Genomic DNA, 16,764 nt, shown 5'->3' with positions numbered 1-16,764 from the left:
TGTGCATGCTAGTTTAATTATAACTCTACGAATAATTTTCCTGCCTGAATGATTTTATTTATTTATTTTTTTATTTATTTCAGGTACTTATATAACGCCGTCGATTTACGCAGCACTTTACATATATATTGTACATTCACATCAGTCCCTAACCCTCAAGGGGCGTACAGGCTAAGGTCCCTAACTCACATTCATACATACACATACTAGGGACAATTTAGACAGGATCCAATTAACCTACAGCATATCTTTGGAGAGTGGGAGGAAACTGGAGTACCTGGAGGAAACCCACACAGTCACAGGGAAAACATGCAAATTCCAGGCAGGTGGTGCCATGGTTGGGATTTGAACCAACAACCCTAATACTGCCAGATGGAAGTGCTAACCATTTAGCCACTGTGCTGCCCCGTTTTTAAGTCTGAGTAAGACTTTTATTTGGTATTCTGTTTTAATAAATTCCCTGTTTGAGTTTTTTGTATTATTAGCTGGAAAATGTTCACAAATGTATAAAGTCTGCAATTTATCCTCAACATCTTATCATTTTTTTAAAGCAAATTCCCGGTTTTGCATGTTTCACATAGTTACATTGGTCCTGCTTGGACCAAGACAACTATGAGTATAACATACATGTGACTTGTGAGATTCCTCAGACAGCTGGAAATCACTGTAGTAGGCACTGCTACTAGATTGGCATCTCCATTGCCGAGTGACTGCTCTCCTGCATTTTGAACACAGGAGGTTGGCCGCTGCACACAGGTGCCAATCAAGCAATATGTTGCATTTTCTTAATGATTGTAAAGCTCTGATTGGACGAGGTAGAAAGTGAAACATCACTGCCCCACCTCTCCACCTTGTCCATTCATTCAATACTTTGCTTCTCCCGAGCCTCTTTCATCCATTTAGCTGATTGCCCTAATCTGTCTGACAATCTCCTGTTCTGTCTGCTTTCAGGTAATCCCTGAAAACTATTTTTTTTCCGGGAAGCATATAATGCTACTAGCTAGATAATTAATATTACTTTCTCAAACAACTCATCCCCGCAATTACCACTTTTTGTACATGTTTACCCTCTATTTAGACTGTAAGCTCCCATATGCAAGGACCCCCATACCCTCTTGTCTTAAATAGTATTGTAAATGTACTGTCTCCTTTTATTTTTTAAAGTGTTTCCCAAACTGTTGGTGCTATACAGGGGCGGACTGACTATTTGGGAACTCAGGCACTGCCCGTTGGCCCGGGGTCAGTAGAGGGCCCCATGAGATGCCTCTGGTACCTTTCATAGGCTTTTTTGGGTGTGGTTTGAGTGTGGCCAAGTACACAGGGGCCCCATGATCCCCTATTGCCCGGGGGCCCCATGAGTTGTCAGTCCACCCCTGGTGCTATATAAATCTTATATCATAATAATAATAATAATAATAACCTACTCATAATTACCTAGACTGTTGTCATTGGAAAAAGTCTTTCCTTTGGAATATTTCCCTATTTTTGTTGTTCTGACAACCAAATATATTGTTTCTTGTCCCTCACTTTTAATCCTGCTGACAGTGGTCACTAGGACAAAGAAAGAAAGTGAATTTACCATACGGGGAACACAGACAGCAAGACAAAAACTACCAAGGGTTCAACATTTTCACAACTTTATCCAAAACTAAAAAACATAAGGGGCTTTGAGTACACTGTAAGAGAATTTCTAACTTTTTATTTTCTATTTAGCAAAACTTTTGTTACATTTTATTATATTTAACTGTATTGTTTTTCTATTATGACACAGATCATGCTGAAAAATAATATTACAACAATATCCTTGTTGGGATTCCACAATATTGGCAAATCTAACCTTCTGGTCTTCATCTTAATCCTTATTATATATAGTGTGGCAATATGCGGAAACCTCCTAATCGTCATGCTGGTGTCCTGCTGCAAAACCCTCCGTTCCCCCATGTACTTCTTCCTCTCCCACCTGTCTCTATGTGACATTGTATTGATTACTGATATTGCCCCTAACATGCTTAATATTTTACGTGGGCAGACATCCATATCTTTCCCTGGATGCATCACACAGCTTTATTTTTTTGTTTTATCAGAGACATCAGAATGTTTTCTTCTGACAGTAATGTCCTATGATCGCTATCTAGCTATTTGTTATCCTTTGCATTATGTCTCCATTATGAGTCAAGTTCTTTGCATTACATTTGTTGTTGTAGCCTGGCTGTTAAGTAGCTTTTTAACATCTTTTATAATACATGGTGTGTGTTCATTAGAATTTTGCGGGCCAAATATTATTGACCAATTCTTCTGTGATTTTTATCCTGTGCTTAAACTTTCCTGTTCAGACACATCCATCGTACAGATGGAGTCCACCTTGCTTTGTACCGCTGTCATAGCCTTGCCATTCCTCTTGATAGCACTCTCATATATATACATTGCATTAACCATATTAAAGATATCATCAAGTTCAGGAAGACTGAAATCCTTTTCTACTTGCAGCTCCCATCTGACAGTCGTATCTATATTTTATGGGACTCTACTCTCCATGTATGTCCTTCCAAATGAAGGACAGTCACAGATAATCAGTAAAATACTGTCTTTATTGTACACGGTGTTTACTCCATTTTTAAACCCTTTTATATATAGTTTGAGGAATAAAGACATCAAAAATGCTTTGGGATATGTAATGTATACTAAAAAAAGCCTGTGAGCCCCATGGATCCAAAATGCTGCATACTTAGTATGCTGGATGATCTAGTCTTAGAGACATTTACGAAGGAGGCTATAGTCAGGGCCTTGTTCCAAGCCCACAAACTTGTACTGATCCATTGGAAGTCAAAGAATCTGCCACTCTGGGGTAATGGATCACGAATGTATTCAGCAATTTAAGATTAGAGAAATGTATTTACCAGCATAGAGGATGTTCAAATAAATATGAAAACTATGGGCTCCATGGTTGGAGGATCTTGGTCTGGCACCCACAGATCTAATAATGGATAGGTTGTTAAGATGTCACTCTGGGTAGAGATACATTTGTATCCCTTGCATATATGTTGACTAGGATTAGTCTAAGTGATTGTGAACCGATTTCAATAATGCAGATGTATACGTCTCATGAGAAACGTGATGCTGTATTGGTTGACTTTATTCTGTTCACACTCTTTTAAGAGTGAGTTATGCTCTCTTGTCTTGTATGGCAATGTTTTAGCTCCTCTTGTTAATAAAGATTATTTTTGGATTTAAAAAAAAGCCTGTGAGGCTTTTGCAAAATTAAAAAAAAAAGAAAATCCATGCTACTTTAAGAATAAAGCAGTAAATACTAAACCTTCCTGATGCCTGGGCTGCTGGTCACTTCACTGTTTATAGGTACAGTTTGTGCGCAACGTGGGATCTGCTCAAATCTGAGCCCTCCAATGCCAGGACTTTGGGCCTCAATAATTACCAACATAGTGGCCAGTGGGAGGGGTTTGAAGAAACTAATTGGGCTTTAGTTCCCAGTGTCACCCCTTAGTTAGGACCTCCCTGGTTTTAGGATTTTGGGGCAGAGACATTTGGTTCTCCAGTTGTCTTTAGTGTTTTACACGATTGGTATCTGTTATTTTTTACTTGTTCACTGTTATCACCATTGTTCACTTGCTTTGTTGGGTGTGTTGCACAAATAAATATTCATTCTTCAGCCTTGGTTTATCAGAAGGCCTTTAACATCCAGAATCAGGGGAACAAAACATCAGGGGTTAAGCACTACATTCGTTATTAAGTCACGGTTAGTGATATTCATATCTTCCCTATTAGGTGTAAAATCCTTTGTGCCACCTGATAGTAAAAGAGGTCAAAATACCATTGGACCCAACTTGTTAATGGAATAGATGTTCAAAGGTCAGGACTGGGAAAGCCTCATAATTCTAAAGTAAAGTAATCAAAGGGTTATTTGAACCTCTTGGTTAGATCACCATATGCGCTTGTTACTGGGTCAGGTTAATTACGCCACTAACCCTTCACACTGCCACCACCATCTTGAAATGTACAGAGAAGACGGACTCTGTCAGAAATACACTATAATGATTGAAAAGTCACCTGTCCAATATGGTCAATTGGGCAGGGAGTAAACAAACACAGTAGCGTCTCTTCAAAAGGCAGGAATTCGTGAATTGCAGGTAAGCGCTTAAAAACAGTTTAACACTTTCAGAAAGAAAGATTTATTACTAAAAGAGTCAAACAGGTGCAATAAAATATTTACAAAGAGATGTCACGAAAATATATATATATATGTATATAAAGGTACAGAAAAGAGATAATTAGGAAGGAAATTACAGGGTTAAGTTACTTGCCCTTAGCCTGGGTTTGCAGATCAAGATGATTCTTTATCTCCTCCTTCCACGTTAGCTGGGAGATCTGTTACAACTCTAACTCTCAGACTTGCTACCCTGTCTGTTTTTAAAATCCCTCTGCTGGGGGGGGGGTGGCCTTGAGTCTGCCCAATACAATATGTTGGGCAGAATGTCAGTGGACTCTCAGTTAAAACTATCAGCTTCATAATCCATGACATGAAACATACAGTTGACCTGAGGAATGTTCAATTCTCTTTTAAGTCCGGGAGAGAAGCTATTATCTGTTTTATGATGGGTGAAAAAGGTTACACTTACACAAACAGCTGGCACCAAACTGGGGATGCTTAACCTGGGCTGACCCACACCATCTGTCAGGAGATAAAGTTTGCCTCTCAGGACTGGAGGGGGTAGGGAGTGTGAGGAATACTTTCCCTAAAGAAAAGAAAAAGGGGAGCTCCGCTTCCAACTCTGATGAGCAAGTTTGCTACAATTGCCACATCTCCATTTCAGCCCAGACTTTGCTCCGAGTGATTTCCATCTGTTTGGACCCCTGAAAGAGTTCCTTGGAGGTCAGCATTTCAGCACTGATGATGAAGTAAAGCAGGCTGTCCTAGGATGGTTCAGGAGTACTGACAAATCTTTCTATGCCAAAGCTTTCCAGTCATTAGTTAAATGCTGGGATACATATCTGAATGTAACAGGGGAGTATGTTGAAAAATAAATGCAATTTCCACACCTTGAAATGTGTTCTTTTATTACATAAACTCAAAAGTCCCAGTTTGACTTGAACGTTCACGTTGAGTAGGGAAATGGGTCAGCAGTTGGGACAACTTGTGGCATCCTTCCCCTCTTTTGGAGTAACAGAGATGTATGCCACTAAAGATTCTGCTCACATCCAGAGGGGATGTACAAGGGAAATAGATGAAGTAAAATGCATCACCAGAAGGCCCTGAAACCCTTTGTAGTATGTCAGGATAAAACCATCCAGCCGAGGACCTTACTGTTTTTTTCTCATTGCCTGTAAAAAATTGTCAGGGGTGATCGGCTTCTCAAGGTCTTTAACCACTTCATACTTGAGCGATAGGAGCACCAATTGCTGAAGATATGCCCTAATTTGTTCTCTATGAGCAGCTAAGTAAGCAGGGTCCCAGTCTTTCAAAATGTCATAAAGGGCAGAATAGAAGACAACTGGACCGCGGAACCCATCGACTTAGGAAGGACTGGAATGTACAGAAGGTCTGAGCTCCAAGAGTCTGAAAAGCATTGGCCGGGGATCTACTGCACTGATTACCATATTCAAAGAAGGAGCACTGGCACTTAACCAAAACTGCCTTTGTGCCTTCCATGAGGATGGATTATAGGCAATGTTTCAAAGCCATCAATTTTGTAAGGTCTTCCAAAGTCCATCTATCCTTGTGCATCTTTTCCAGTGTGACTATCTCCGTGAGTTTGTCCTCAATCTGCCTGTTCCTTCTTTTTAAAGTCTTGAGCCATGTTCAATCAGTGCACCTTGGATAACCGACTTGTGAGTCTCCCATACACAAGGCACTGAGGAATCCTCTGCAGAATTAGAAGCAAAGTAGGCTGACATTTCCCAACACAGATCTGCTGCTGTTGTAGGGTCCTTTAAAAGATACTCATTCAGTCTTCACGACCAAGCAGGAGGTATAGAAGGCCCCAGCTGGAGAGTTAAGAATACCGGCAAGTGACCTAAATATGTTATATTGCCAATATTTGAGGCCATGGCTAATGGGAGGCCTGAATGATTAAGAAGGAAGAAATCAGCAGGAGTCATGCACCATCGAATGAAACAAGTGGTTTTTTACCTTAATGCATTCTCTGAATTAAGGGAATACAACTTCCGATACCTGTTTCCCCCACCCCATCTCTAAACACTTAAGGAGTCCTCTTTAAATTCAGCGCTGTGCCTATCTGCAATGCTTCTGCTCCTTCTTTCTGGTCTCAGAGGAGACTCTGAGGGCAATGGGAGCCATTGGCTCCTGATACTGTCAGTCAAATTCTGTAAGGAGGGATCAGGGATAGGGGTTGCATGGCTAAGCTGTGTTGTGGGTGTCTATGGATGCACAGCGCAGTTTGGGACCACACCTGCAAGGGTGCCCCCACAGCACATGGCCTGCTGAAGGGGCACCCACAAAAGGAAAGGAAAAGGAATAGCCCACAGCGGTCAACTCCAGAAAAGGAGGTAAGGAACCAATCTGTGCATTGAACAGAGCAGACAGCAACAATTTCTTTTTTATTTACATTTTTTTTAAATAGCCTTTACAACACTTTGAACCTTTTCCCTCAGTAACAATACAGAGGCTATTAATGAAACTCAAAACACGTTATCTTAATAGAAACATAGAAAAGTGATGTCAGAAAAAGACCAAGTGGTCCATTGAGTGTGCCCAGTTTTTTTTCTATTTTGTGTGGTTTTATTTGGGGGGAGGGGGTTTTTTTTTTGTGGGGGTTTTTTTTGGTGGGGGGATTGTTAACTTTTTGTCTTATATTCTTGTTCCAAGCATGTTTGCAGCTAATCTTTTAATAATCTATTACCTCCTTTAATAGATTGTGAATACGGATCATAAAAATTTCATTTTATTAGCCACATGCATAAATCACGAGAGATCTAGTTTACTCTCTGTGGAATCATTGAGACTCTTTAAATAAAGGATTTCACATTTTATTAACCAGGGCTTGCACACTGATCACACGTAACTGATGAAGAAGCTTTTTAAGCTACTGCTTATCTCTACAGTACAATACAAATGCTGTCATTTTATCTTTTTTTCATATGCCTCTCATTTATTCATTCATTCATTCATTAAGTATATGTGTAACTAAAACATCTTTCTTAGTTTCGTTTTAGATTTTTCTGCTGCCTGCGCTCCCTCTGGAGGGGTTCAATCATTCCATTTGTCCTGGTGATCATTCTCACTGAGAATAAAAGTGATGGAAATCCCAAATTACAAAATTGAGGTAAAGAAGAAGTGTGGAGAAAACTTTTCAATAGGGACACCTGTTTCTGTAACAACAGTCTAAGATGGGGAGATTTCATCTCACTTCTTGTTGAGTCTTTGGAACAGAAGTAAAAGGAAATCTTCCCAACAGGACACAGATATTAAAAAAAGAAACTGACCGGGATTTTAACCATTTCCTACTCTACACAAATCTGGTTTTAGCTATACGGGCACTATAAATAGTCATTTGGGCAGCACAGTGGCTTGGGGGTTAGCATGTCTACCTTGCAGTAAATGGGTCATGGGTTCAATCCCTAACTATGGCACCTCCTGCATGGAGTTTGCATGTTCTCCCTGTGCTTGTGTGGGTTTCCTCTGGGTGCTCCAGTTTCCTCCCACACTCCAAAGACATGCTGGTAGGTCAATTGGCTCCAGTCTTAATTGGCCCTAATATGTGTATGTATGAATGTGAGTTAGGGACCTTAGATTGTACGCTCCTCGGGGGCGGGGACTGATGTGAATGTACAATATATATGTAAATTGCTGCATAAATTGACAGCGCTATATAAGTACCTGAAATAAATAAAATTTGTTTTTGTTGTAGATTTCATTTTACATTTTTATATATAAACTGAAAATTTAACATTTTTAGGAATATATACATATTTGTAAAATCAGCTATTTATAATTTTCTGATGTTCATTTAACAAAGGAATATTTGGGTTTACTTTAATGCTAGGAAATAACCACATATGGGTTGTCATCAAGCATCAACAGAAACGTTTGGAAGTGCATTTTTTTTTTTTTAAGTGTACTGCAAATCCCAGCGCACAGGAAAAAACACAAAAATAGATAAACATGAAAAATAAAACAACCATAAACAAACACCCAGGTTGTAGATTGCTGCTGCGCACAGGTAGTAAACACCATTTAATAGAAAAACAAAAAAAAGCGCAAATCAACAACCTGACTCAACTATTAATAATATCAATTGTATACAGTGTAAAAAATAAATTGTGATAAAAGTGACATCCCAAAAAATATTATAAATATTATAGGAAAATTAAATGTCCAAATGATCATGAAAAAAATATATAGAAATAAAAATAAAGTCCTTCTTCCCAAATAATTTGTTAAAAACAGATATCCTAACGAAATAATACTTCCACCAATCACCAGTGAAAAAACCAACATCAACCGCACTCACCAGATAATTCTTTTTTTTTTTTTTTGTTCTGTATTTATCAACTTAGCACCAAATCACATACAGTACATATAAGTCATTTGCCTTTAAGTGGTTAAAAATATAAAATTTTTGTATACTTCTAGTATGATTCCTGCAGCTATAGGCATCATCCTCGTATTTTTTTTATGCAGCCAGTGACCAGCTATTATGTAAAAGCCATACTATTCTACTATTAGCTGCTTGATGGCCTTTATAGATGGATTGACACCCCCCCCCGTCCGTTGTTGTCTCTCTGGGCTCTACCGTCCCACCAATAAGCTCAAAATGAAAGCCACTGTCTTACCATAGAGCTTGATGAGGACCAGAAGGTTTCCGGTGAGCTCTGTGGTATAGGAAGCCGGAAACAACTAGAATTTATGTCACTTCTGGTTACCCAGATACATACAGCCCCATCTTTAAATTTGGAAAGTATCTGATCACATCGATCTTGGTGTGATCAGATGATTTTATGGGCAGAGGAGACATTCAGGGTCTAACAGACCCCAGATCTCTCCATAAAGAGTACCTGTCATTGCCTATTGCTGTCACATGGGATGTTTACATTCCTTGTGACAGCAGTGAACGTGATAAAAAAAATAAAGAAACAGTGTACACAATTAAAAAAAATTGAAATAAATACATAAATAAATATTTAAAGCACCCCATTCTCGTGCACAAAGGTTTAATGCACATGTGAGAGGTGTTGCCACGAATGTCAGAGTGAGATAAATAATTCTACTTCCAGAGCTCCTCTGTAACTCTAAACTGGTAACTTGTAAAGTCTTTTAACCTCTTGCCGTCCACCTGCTGTTTATAAACGGCAGGGCGGTGGCAGTCCAGGGGCGGGTTGCTGTTCATAAACGGCACCCGCCTTTTCCCAGGGAGCGCGCACCACCGTGATCCGATGCCCGCTGTGTCCTCCGGGCACAGTGAAACACCGATCGTCGGACGGGACCTCTGTACGAGGTCCCGATCATGTGATCACTGATTGGCGAATCAGTGATCACATGCAAAGTAGTAAGCAAGATGTCACTTGTGACATCATTGCTTACTACGTGTGAAATCTATGAATGATCACAGAGGTCACATGGTACAAGGCTATTCAGAACAGCCTTGTACCATGTGACAAGCTGTGACCAATCACAGCTCACTCAGTATTTCTCAGTGACTGCAAGAATGCAGACAGAGAGAAAGAGAAATGATTGCTTTTATATCCTTTATGGGTGTAAAAGCAATCAGTGTAAAAAAAAAAAAAATCTTCATCACCCCCCACAAGTAGTGGTGACACTGTACTGCTAGGGTGACAGTATGTAAAAAAAAAAAATAAAAATAAAAAATAATAATATAAAAAAAATAAAATAAAAATGTAAAAAAAAGTTTAAAAATTATAATTTTTGGTTATAAACTAATTTGGATTTTTTTTTTACTAAAAAAATAACGGATTATATTTTGGCCAAGATTTATGATGAAATATTATTTATTTGCAAAATTTTATTAAAAAAAACACTTTTTTTTCAAAATTTTTGGACTTTTTCCTTTACATAGTAAAAAAAATAAAAATCCCAGCGGTGAATAAATACCACCAAAATAAAGCTTTATCTGTCTCAAAAAAATGGTAAAAAATTCATATGGGTACAGTATTGCATGACCGCGCAATTGTCATTCAAAGTGTGATAGTGCTGAAAGCTGAAAATTGCCCTGGACAGGAAGGGGGTAAAAGTATCCGGACAGGAAGTGGTTAATCTCCCTGGCAGTATGATTATTTCAGATTTTTGGTGCTGAAAGCGGTACCATTATTTTGCATGGAAATATGTCGTTTTTTTATTGTAGGCTGTAATTCTTAGGAATAACTCACTGAAATCTGTCCGAACAAGAGTCTATTAAACATCCCGGGTATGATAAAATTTGAAACACGAAATCATCAATTATAATTTAATAAATAATCATAAAAAATAATAATATAATAATAATACATTTAATTCAATAATATAATCAAACCAAAAACACTGAAATGTGAAATATAGCGCCAAGTTCGCACATCGCTGAGCTCAGTCGCTGAATCGTTTTCAGTGTCTGATGATGAATTTCCCCCACGAATCATTATCACTCAATTCTGCAAGTGGTTCTGATTTACTATCGCTGTTCTCTAGCCGGTCTAAAACCGCTTTTGACCTAAAGGGACGCTTTTTGGACGCCATGGACGTTTCACAGTTTCCAGGCAGAAAGAACAGACAAAATGCAGGCAGGGCGCCGGACAAAGCACTCGGGACAAAATGTATGTGAAATGGGTTGAAACAGCAATGTTTTACTATGAAAAATGTGTTTTGAAAAAAATGACATTTTTTAAAATGTTTTAATTTCCCGCCGCTTGCGGCGCCCGTACGTCCCGACATCACAGGGACCGGAACACAGAGGCCGGATACTGGCATCGGCCAGAGGAGATGGCCGGGGACACTGCAGGGGACACATCACGGGAGCGAAGGACAAGGTAAGTGCTGCTGGGACCCCCTATGTAGCGCTGCATGGTAAGCCCGAGTGTAGCTCGGGGTTACCGCTTTTTGCACTGACATTTTACCCCGAGCTACACTCGGTTAAAGTGTTGCCTATGGTGAAATACTATGGGGGTATAGTTTGTCACCATTCTTCGAAAGGGTGCAATTTTCAAGCATGACAAAAAAAAAATTGGATATTGTATTGTGTTTGCATGCATTACAGTTCATTAAAGTGTATTTTTCCCCAAAGAATTGCATTTGGAAAAACCACTGTGCATATACCGTGACATAAAAAATTAAAAAAACCCACCATTTTATTCTCTAGGGCCTCTGGTAAAAAAAAATATATATACTGTTTGCGGGTTCTAAGTAATTTTCTAGTAAAAATAAGGCGGATTTTACTTGTTAACAAAAATTGTAAGAGAAAGGCCTGGTCTGCAAGTGGTAATTTAAAAAAAAAATATTAATGTTTTTTTAACCATCTTCCTTTAAAAATTAAACATTTTATAGTGATGCACCAAAACTATTTAAATACCTACTCATGATTCCTCATAATAATAAGTCATTATATATCAAGTGAAAATAGTATTGTTAAACATGTTAACAGTGGAATGAATCAAGGTTTTCATGCATGTTTTTAGAGATCTTCACAAATCTTTAAAGTGGTAGTAAACACCCTTGTTTGCTTTGTACCTAAACTTATAATAAAGCTTACCTGTAATAAAACTTACCTGTATGGACCATAAATATCTCCTAAACATGCACAGTTTAGGAGATATTTGCCTGTTGAGCTGCTGGTGACCTCACTGAGGCATGGCTACTGAAGGAACGGCATACACGTCCCGTTCCTTTAGAGCCCTGTGCCGTAAACAGAGACTCCTATGCAGGGGCAAACTAACAACTCATGGGGCCCACGGCAATAGGGGATCATGGGGCCCCTGTGTGCTTGCCCAAACTGAAAAAAAGCCTATGAAAAAGGTACCAGAGGCATGTCATAGGGCCCCCTACTGACCCCGGGCCCTCGGGCAGTGCCCGAGTTTCCAAATGGTCAGTCCGCCCCTGCTTCCATGCACATGAGTGGGAGTGACATTATTGTGGCTCGGCCAATCAGGCGGCTGCAGCCAGCAAGCCCAGAAGAAGACCAGGTGAAGATGGATTCCCGGTCAGTAGTGGCAGGTCGCCGCTGGAGGGATCCGTTTTGCAGGTAAGTCTGTCCTAGTATGCTGGTATGCAGTGCATACCAGTACATTATGACTACCCTGCAGGGGGACTAGTTTTTTTCCCCAACAACTTTAATTAGATTTAAATGTAAAATTTCTTTTCCATTTTGGATAGAGTAGGGAGTAGGTAAAACCTCTGTTATTATTATTATATATTACTACATATACTTTTTATTATTTATTCATGTATTTTGCCAGTTGTGTCCAATTGGTTAGATTTTAATCTGCTTTTGGTCCTGTTGACACAATAGGGGAGCTGGAGCACTCAGATTCTGTTTCTGCTGTCCATGAAAGCCAATCAGCTTCTAACTTGAGCTGGAAGCTGATTGGTTTCTATGCTGTGCTGCACCAGATTCTGCACTCTCCACTTTTAATAAATCTCCCCCAATATGATGGTAAAATAAATGTTTCCAAAATTAGGGTAATGCCCTCTTAGATAGGTATTGACATAAAAAGTGACCCTATTGGAAGATGCACTCTCCATTTTTCTAACATATTGTCACTCTAATTGAAGCTGTAAAAATTTATTTATATATACTATTATTGTTATTATTATTATTATACAGGATTTATAAAGTGCCAACAGTTTGCACAGTGTCAGGAATGGACTCGCCAATGGTGGTGGGACTCACATGCCTTGTGGGCTGCAGTACCAGGGCTGGCTAGCGGGTGCTCTCAGCAACCAGAAGCTCACTCCTGCAATCAGCCATCACCTGAGGCTGATTGCAGGAGGTGTATTTAAGGAATGGCCAGGCCTGCAGTCAGGGCCTTGGTGTATTGTTCCTTGGTGTATGAGCCCCTGTACCTTCATCCTGTCTGCTTCCTGCCTGATCCTGACTCTTCTTGATCCTGACTCTGCTTGAACTCTGCCTGCACCGACCTCGGCTACTCCTTACCAATCTTCTACCTACTCCTTGTACCTTGTCTGCCCGTTAGCTACCGACCCGGCCCGCCTGACCACTCCACCTCTCCAGCCCTGACTGCACCTGTACCTATTAGTTTAAGGTTTGTTTTGTTTTGCACTGTGTTTGTTTATTTTGTGCAGCTCATAATAAATATTATTATTATTTAATCATTTCTGAAGCCTGCTGTTTCCCTGTGTCAGTCCACACATCTCTGGTCCTACCCGGATCCCTGACACACAGTGCTTTACAAAATGAAGGTAGACATGACAGTTACAATATAATTTGGTACAAGAGGAAACAGGAGGCCCGGCTCCTTGGAGCTTACAATCTAGGAGGAAGAGTTGAGTGATACAAAAGGTAATAGCTGTGGGGTATGAGCTGATGGAGGAAATAAAAGGTGGTTTACTAGTTAGAAGCAGGATAGGCTTCTTTAAAGAGAAAGGTTTTCAGGGATCATCTGAAGGGGAATAGTCTGACAGATTGGGGTAGGGAGTTCCATAGGATGGGAGAAGCTCAGGAGAAGTCCTGGATGTGAGCATGGGAAAAGGTGACAAGGGAATTATAGAGGAGAAGGTCTTGGGAGAATCCAAGAAAGCGGTTTGGTTGATATTTTGAGACCAGGTTGTTGATGTAGATAAGGGCAGAGTTGTGGATTGGTTTGTAAGTTTCTAGTATTTTAAATTGTATTCGCTGGGTGAGTGGAGGCCACTGGAGGGATTGGCAAAGAGGGATGGAGGACACTGAGTGGAATCCAGTGGAGGGATTGGCAAAGAGGGCTAGCAGAGACTGAATGGTTAGTAAGGTGGATGAGCCTGGCAGCAACATTTATGATGAACTGGAGGGAGATAGCCTATGTAGAGGTAAGCTAAAGGGGGGGTTGCAGTAGTCGAGGTGAGAGATAACCAAGGAGTGAATTAGAAGTTATGTGGTATCATTGGTTAAAAAGTGGCATATTCTGGAGATATTGCGGAGAACAAATTTTAGTTTTTATTTAGCCAGCTATTTTTACATTTTATTGTATGTACATTTAAATAATCACATAATATTCTTACACAGGTCATATCTAAGAGTAATATTACAACAATATTCTTGTTGGGATTCAAAAATATGGGCAAATTTAACCTTTTGGCCTTCTCCTTCATCCTTATGATATATTGCATGACAATATGTGGAAATATCATAATCATCACACTGGTGTGCTACAGCAAAACCCTCCACTCTCCCATGTACTTCTTCCTCACCCAACTCTCTGTATGTGACATCATGTTGATTACTGATATTGCCCCGAACATGCTTAATATTGTTCTACATGGGCAGACATCCATATCTTTTCCTGGATGCATCACACAGCTGTATTTCTTTGTTGTATCAGGAACATCTGAATGTTTTGTTCTGATGGTGATGTCCTATGACCGCTATCTAGCCATCTGCTATCCTCTACATTATGTCTCCATTATGAGCCAAGTGCTTTGTATTACCTTTGTTGTTGTAGCCTGGCTGTTAAGTTATTCTGTAGCATCTTTTCTAATACATGGTGTGTGTTCATTAGATTTCTGCGGGCCGAATACTATTGATCAACTGTTCTGTGATTTTTATCCTGTGGTGAAACTTTCTTGCTCAGACACATCCGTTGTTCAGATGGAGTCCACCTTGCTTAGTGCTGCTGTCACAGTTTTGCCATTCTTCTTGATAGTAATTTCATATATCTACATTGCTTTAGCCATATTAAAGATTTCATCCATTTCTGGAAGACTGAAATCCTTTTCTACTTGCAGCTCCCATCTGACAGTCGTATCTATATTTTATGGGACTCTAATCTCCATGTATGTCCTTCCGCATGAAGAGCAGTCACAGATGATCAGCAAGATATTGACTTTGTTGTACACGGTGTTTACTCCATTTTTAAACCCTTTTATATACAGTTTGAGAAATAAAGACATCAAAAATGCTTTGGGGTATATAATGCATACTAAAAAAAGTCTAGAACGTCAATGTTAATAATAAATATGAATTTTAAGAAGTTTTTACATGTTTGTATCCAAGTTGTGTTAATACCTATTTTAGATTCACTACATGTCCCCATATGCATAGCAAATCTTAAAAATAAAATTGCAGCTTTTCAGACAAATAATTCTGAATTTTTGAAAGGTTAAACAGAATTATGGAAACCATGATCCATGAAAAATTAACTTCCATTCTAACTGACAACCACTCTAACATTTTAAAAATATCCATGGTTGGACTATACCTCCATCCTCAGTATTGATTCTTCTTTTCATTCTTTCTAATTGACAAATAGCTTTAACCCAAAACTTTGAAAGCAGCTTAGCCCAGTCAGTTACCCATCCCCTTTTCTTGTTCTTTCCTTTTTTCTTTTCACTCTCCCCCCAACATAAATTCTCTATTCTTTCTTCTTCAAACACTTTTTTAGATTTTAAGGGTATAGGGTAGACAGCAAAGTGCAAAAGTCATTCGCAATACAGATTACAGATATGGGCTAAAGGCCGTAGGGCCCAAAGAGGTAGTACAAACATTGCAAATGCATGTAAAAAAAAGACAACAAGTAAGGGTAAGGAGAAGAAGAGGGGGGGGGGAGAAGGAATAGAGGATGAGGGGAAGAAAGAAACAGAGTGTGTGACTTCCAAGAAAGAGAAGGAGGAGATGGGACCGGACCAAGGTACAGGGAAACCTTCTGGGAAAGAAGGGCTTTAAGGAAGAAGCAACGATTCATCGAACCCCGGAGGAAGAAAGTGTTCAATCCAGGGGGACCAAATTAGCAGAAATCTGGGAACGGTATCTGTGATGGCAGCCTCCACTTTGGCGTGTATCATGGCCTGAGTCACCTTATTCCGAATTGCCAATGTGCAGAGTGATGGGGATTTCAAAGATTTTGCTATAATTTGTTTTGCTGCTGTTGTGATCTTTAAAAAAAGCCTAAATTGGAGTTTACAGATCGAGGTCACAGATTGAGTAGAGCGGTTGTCGGGGTAGGTGACAGTGGCTTTTGAAAGAGAGTATAAAACATGTGGAAGATGCCATCCCAGAAAGTGTGGACAAATGGGCAAGACCACCAAATGCGGAAAAACGTTCCTGTCATCGCACAGCCTCGAAAGCAATCTGAGAAGTAACCAGGGGTATATTTTACAATCCAAGCCGGGACCAACTACCATGGGGATAGAACCTTATAGTTAGTTTCAACTGCTACCACATTCTGTGAGGAGGACTTAGTCACGTGCCAGATACGGTCCCAATCATCAGGGCTCAACTTGGAGCCTAGGTCTTTTTCCCGCTTGGCGACATACGTCTATAGCTAAATATTCTTTACAAATATTCATTTTTATCAATCAATTAGGTTACATGTTATAGTATTAACATACTACTGGCTACTCTTTGTTATTTAAACCATTTAAATCCTTGTCTTGGAATTTTTTCCATTTTAATTTATATTCTATTCTTGATGTATACATGTATGCTGTTATATGTATATACAGTATATGTTACACATGTAAGTATGTTTATATTTGTATCCTCTGCATATTCAATAAAAATGCTCTTTTTTTTTGGAACTTTCAAGAAGGAGAAATTCTACTGGGTTTTCTTTTTGTGAGGGGGCAGATGTATTTTCCACAATTAACCCTAACTGGAG

At 39.4% G+C, this 16,764-nt stretch overlaps 2 protein-coding genes across 2 annotated transcripts; both read left to right on the top strand.

Annotated features, from left to right (window-relative positions):
- The first annotated feature begins 1,903 nt into the window (after positions 1-1,903).
- LOC149452614 (olfactory receptor 1468-like) lies at positions 1,904-2,698 on the top strand. Its single transcript, XM_089689292.1, has one exon. It carries the CDS (start codon positions 1,904-1,906, stop codon positions 2,696-2,698), a length of 795 nt encoding a protein of 264 aa, XP_089545418.1.
- Positions 2,699-14,225: 11,527 nt separating this feature from the next.
- On the top strand, positions 14,226-15,305 carry LOC149452613 (olfactory receptor 11L1-like). The gene has a single exon (XM_089689225.1). The coding sequence runs from the start codon at positions 14,226-14,228 to the stop codon at positions 15,114-15,116; it is 891 nt and encodes a 296-aa protein (XP_089545351.1). The 3' UTR covers positions 15,117-15,305.
- Positions 15,306-16,764: the final 1,459 nt, after the last annotated feature.

Source organism: Staurois parvus, unplaced genomic scaffold, assembly GCF_062004578.1.
Source record: "Staurois parvus isolate SC_StPar_1 unplaced genomic scaffold, SC_StPar_1.0 ptg000470l, whole genome shotgun sequence".
Classification (NCBI taxonomy): domain Eukaryota; kingdom Metazoa; phylum Chordata; class Amphibia; order Anura; family Ranidae; genus Staurois; species Staurois parvus.
This window is presented reverse-complemented; position numbering and strand designations above follow the sequence as displayed.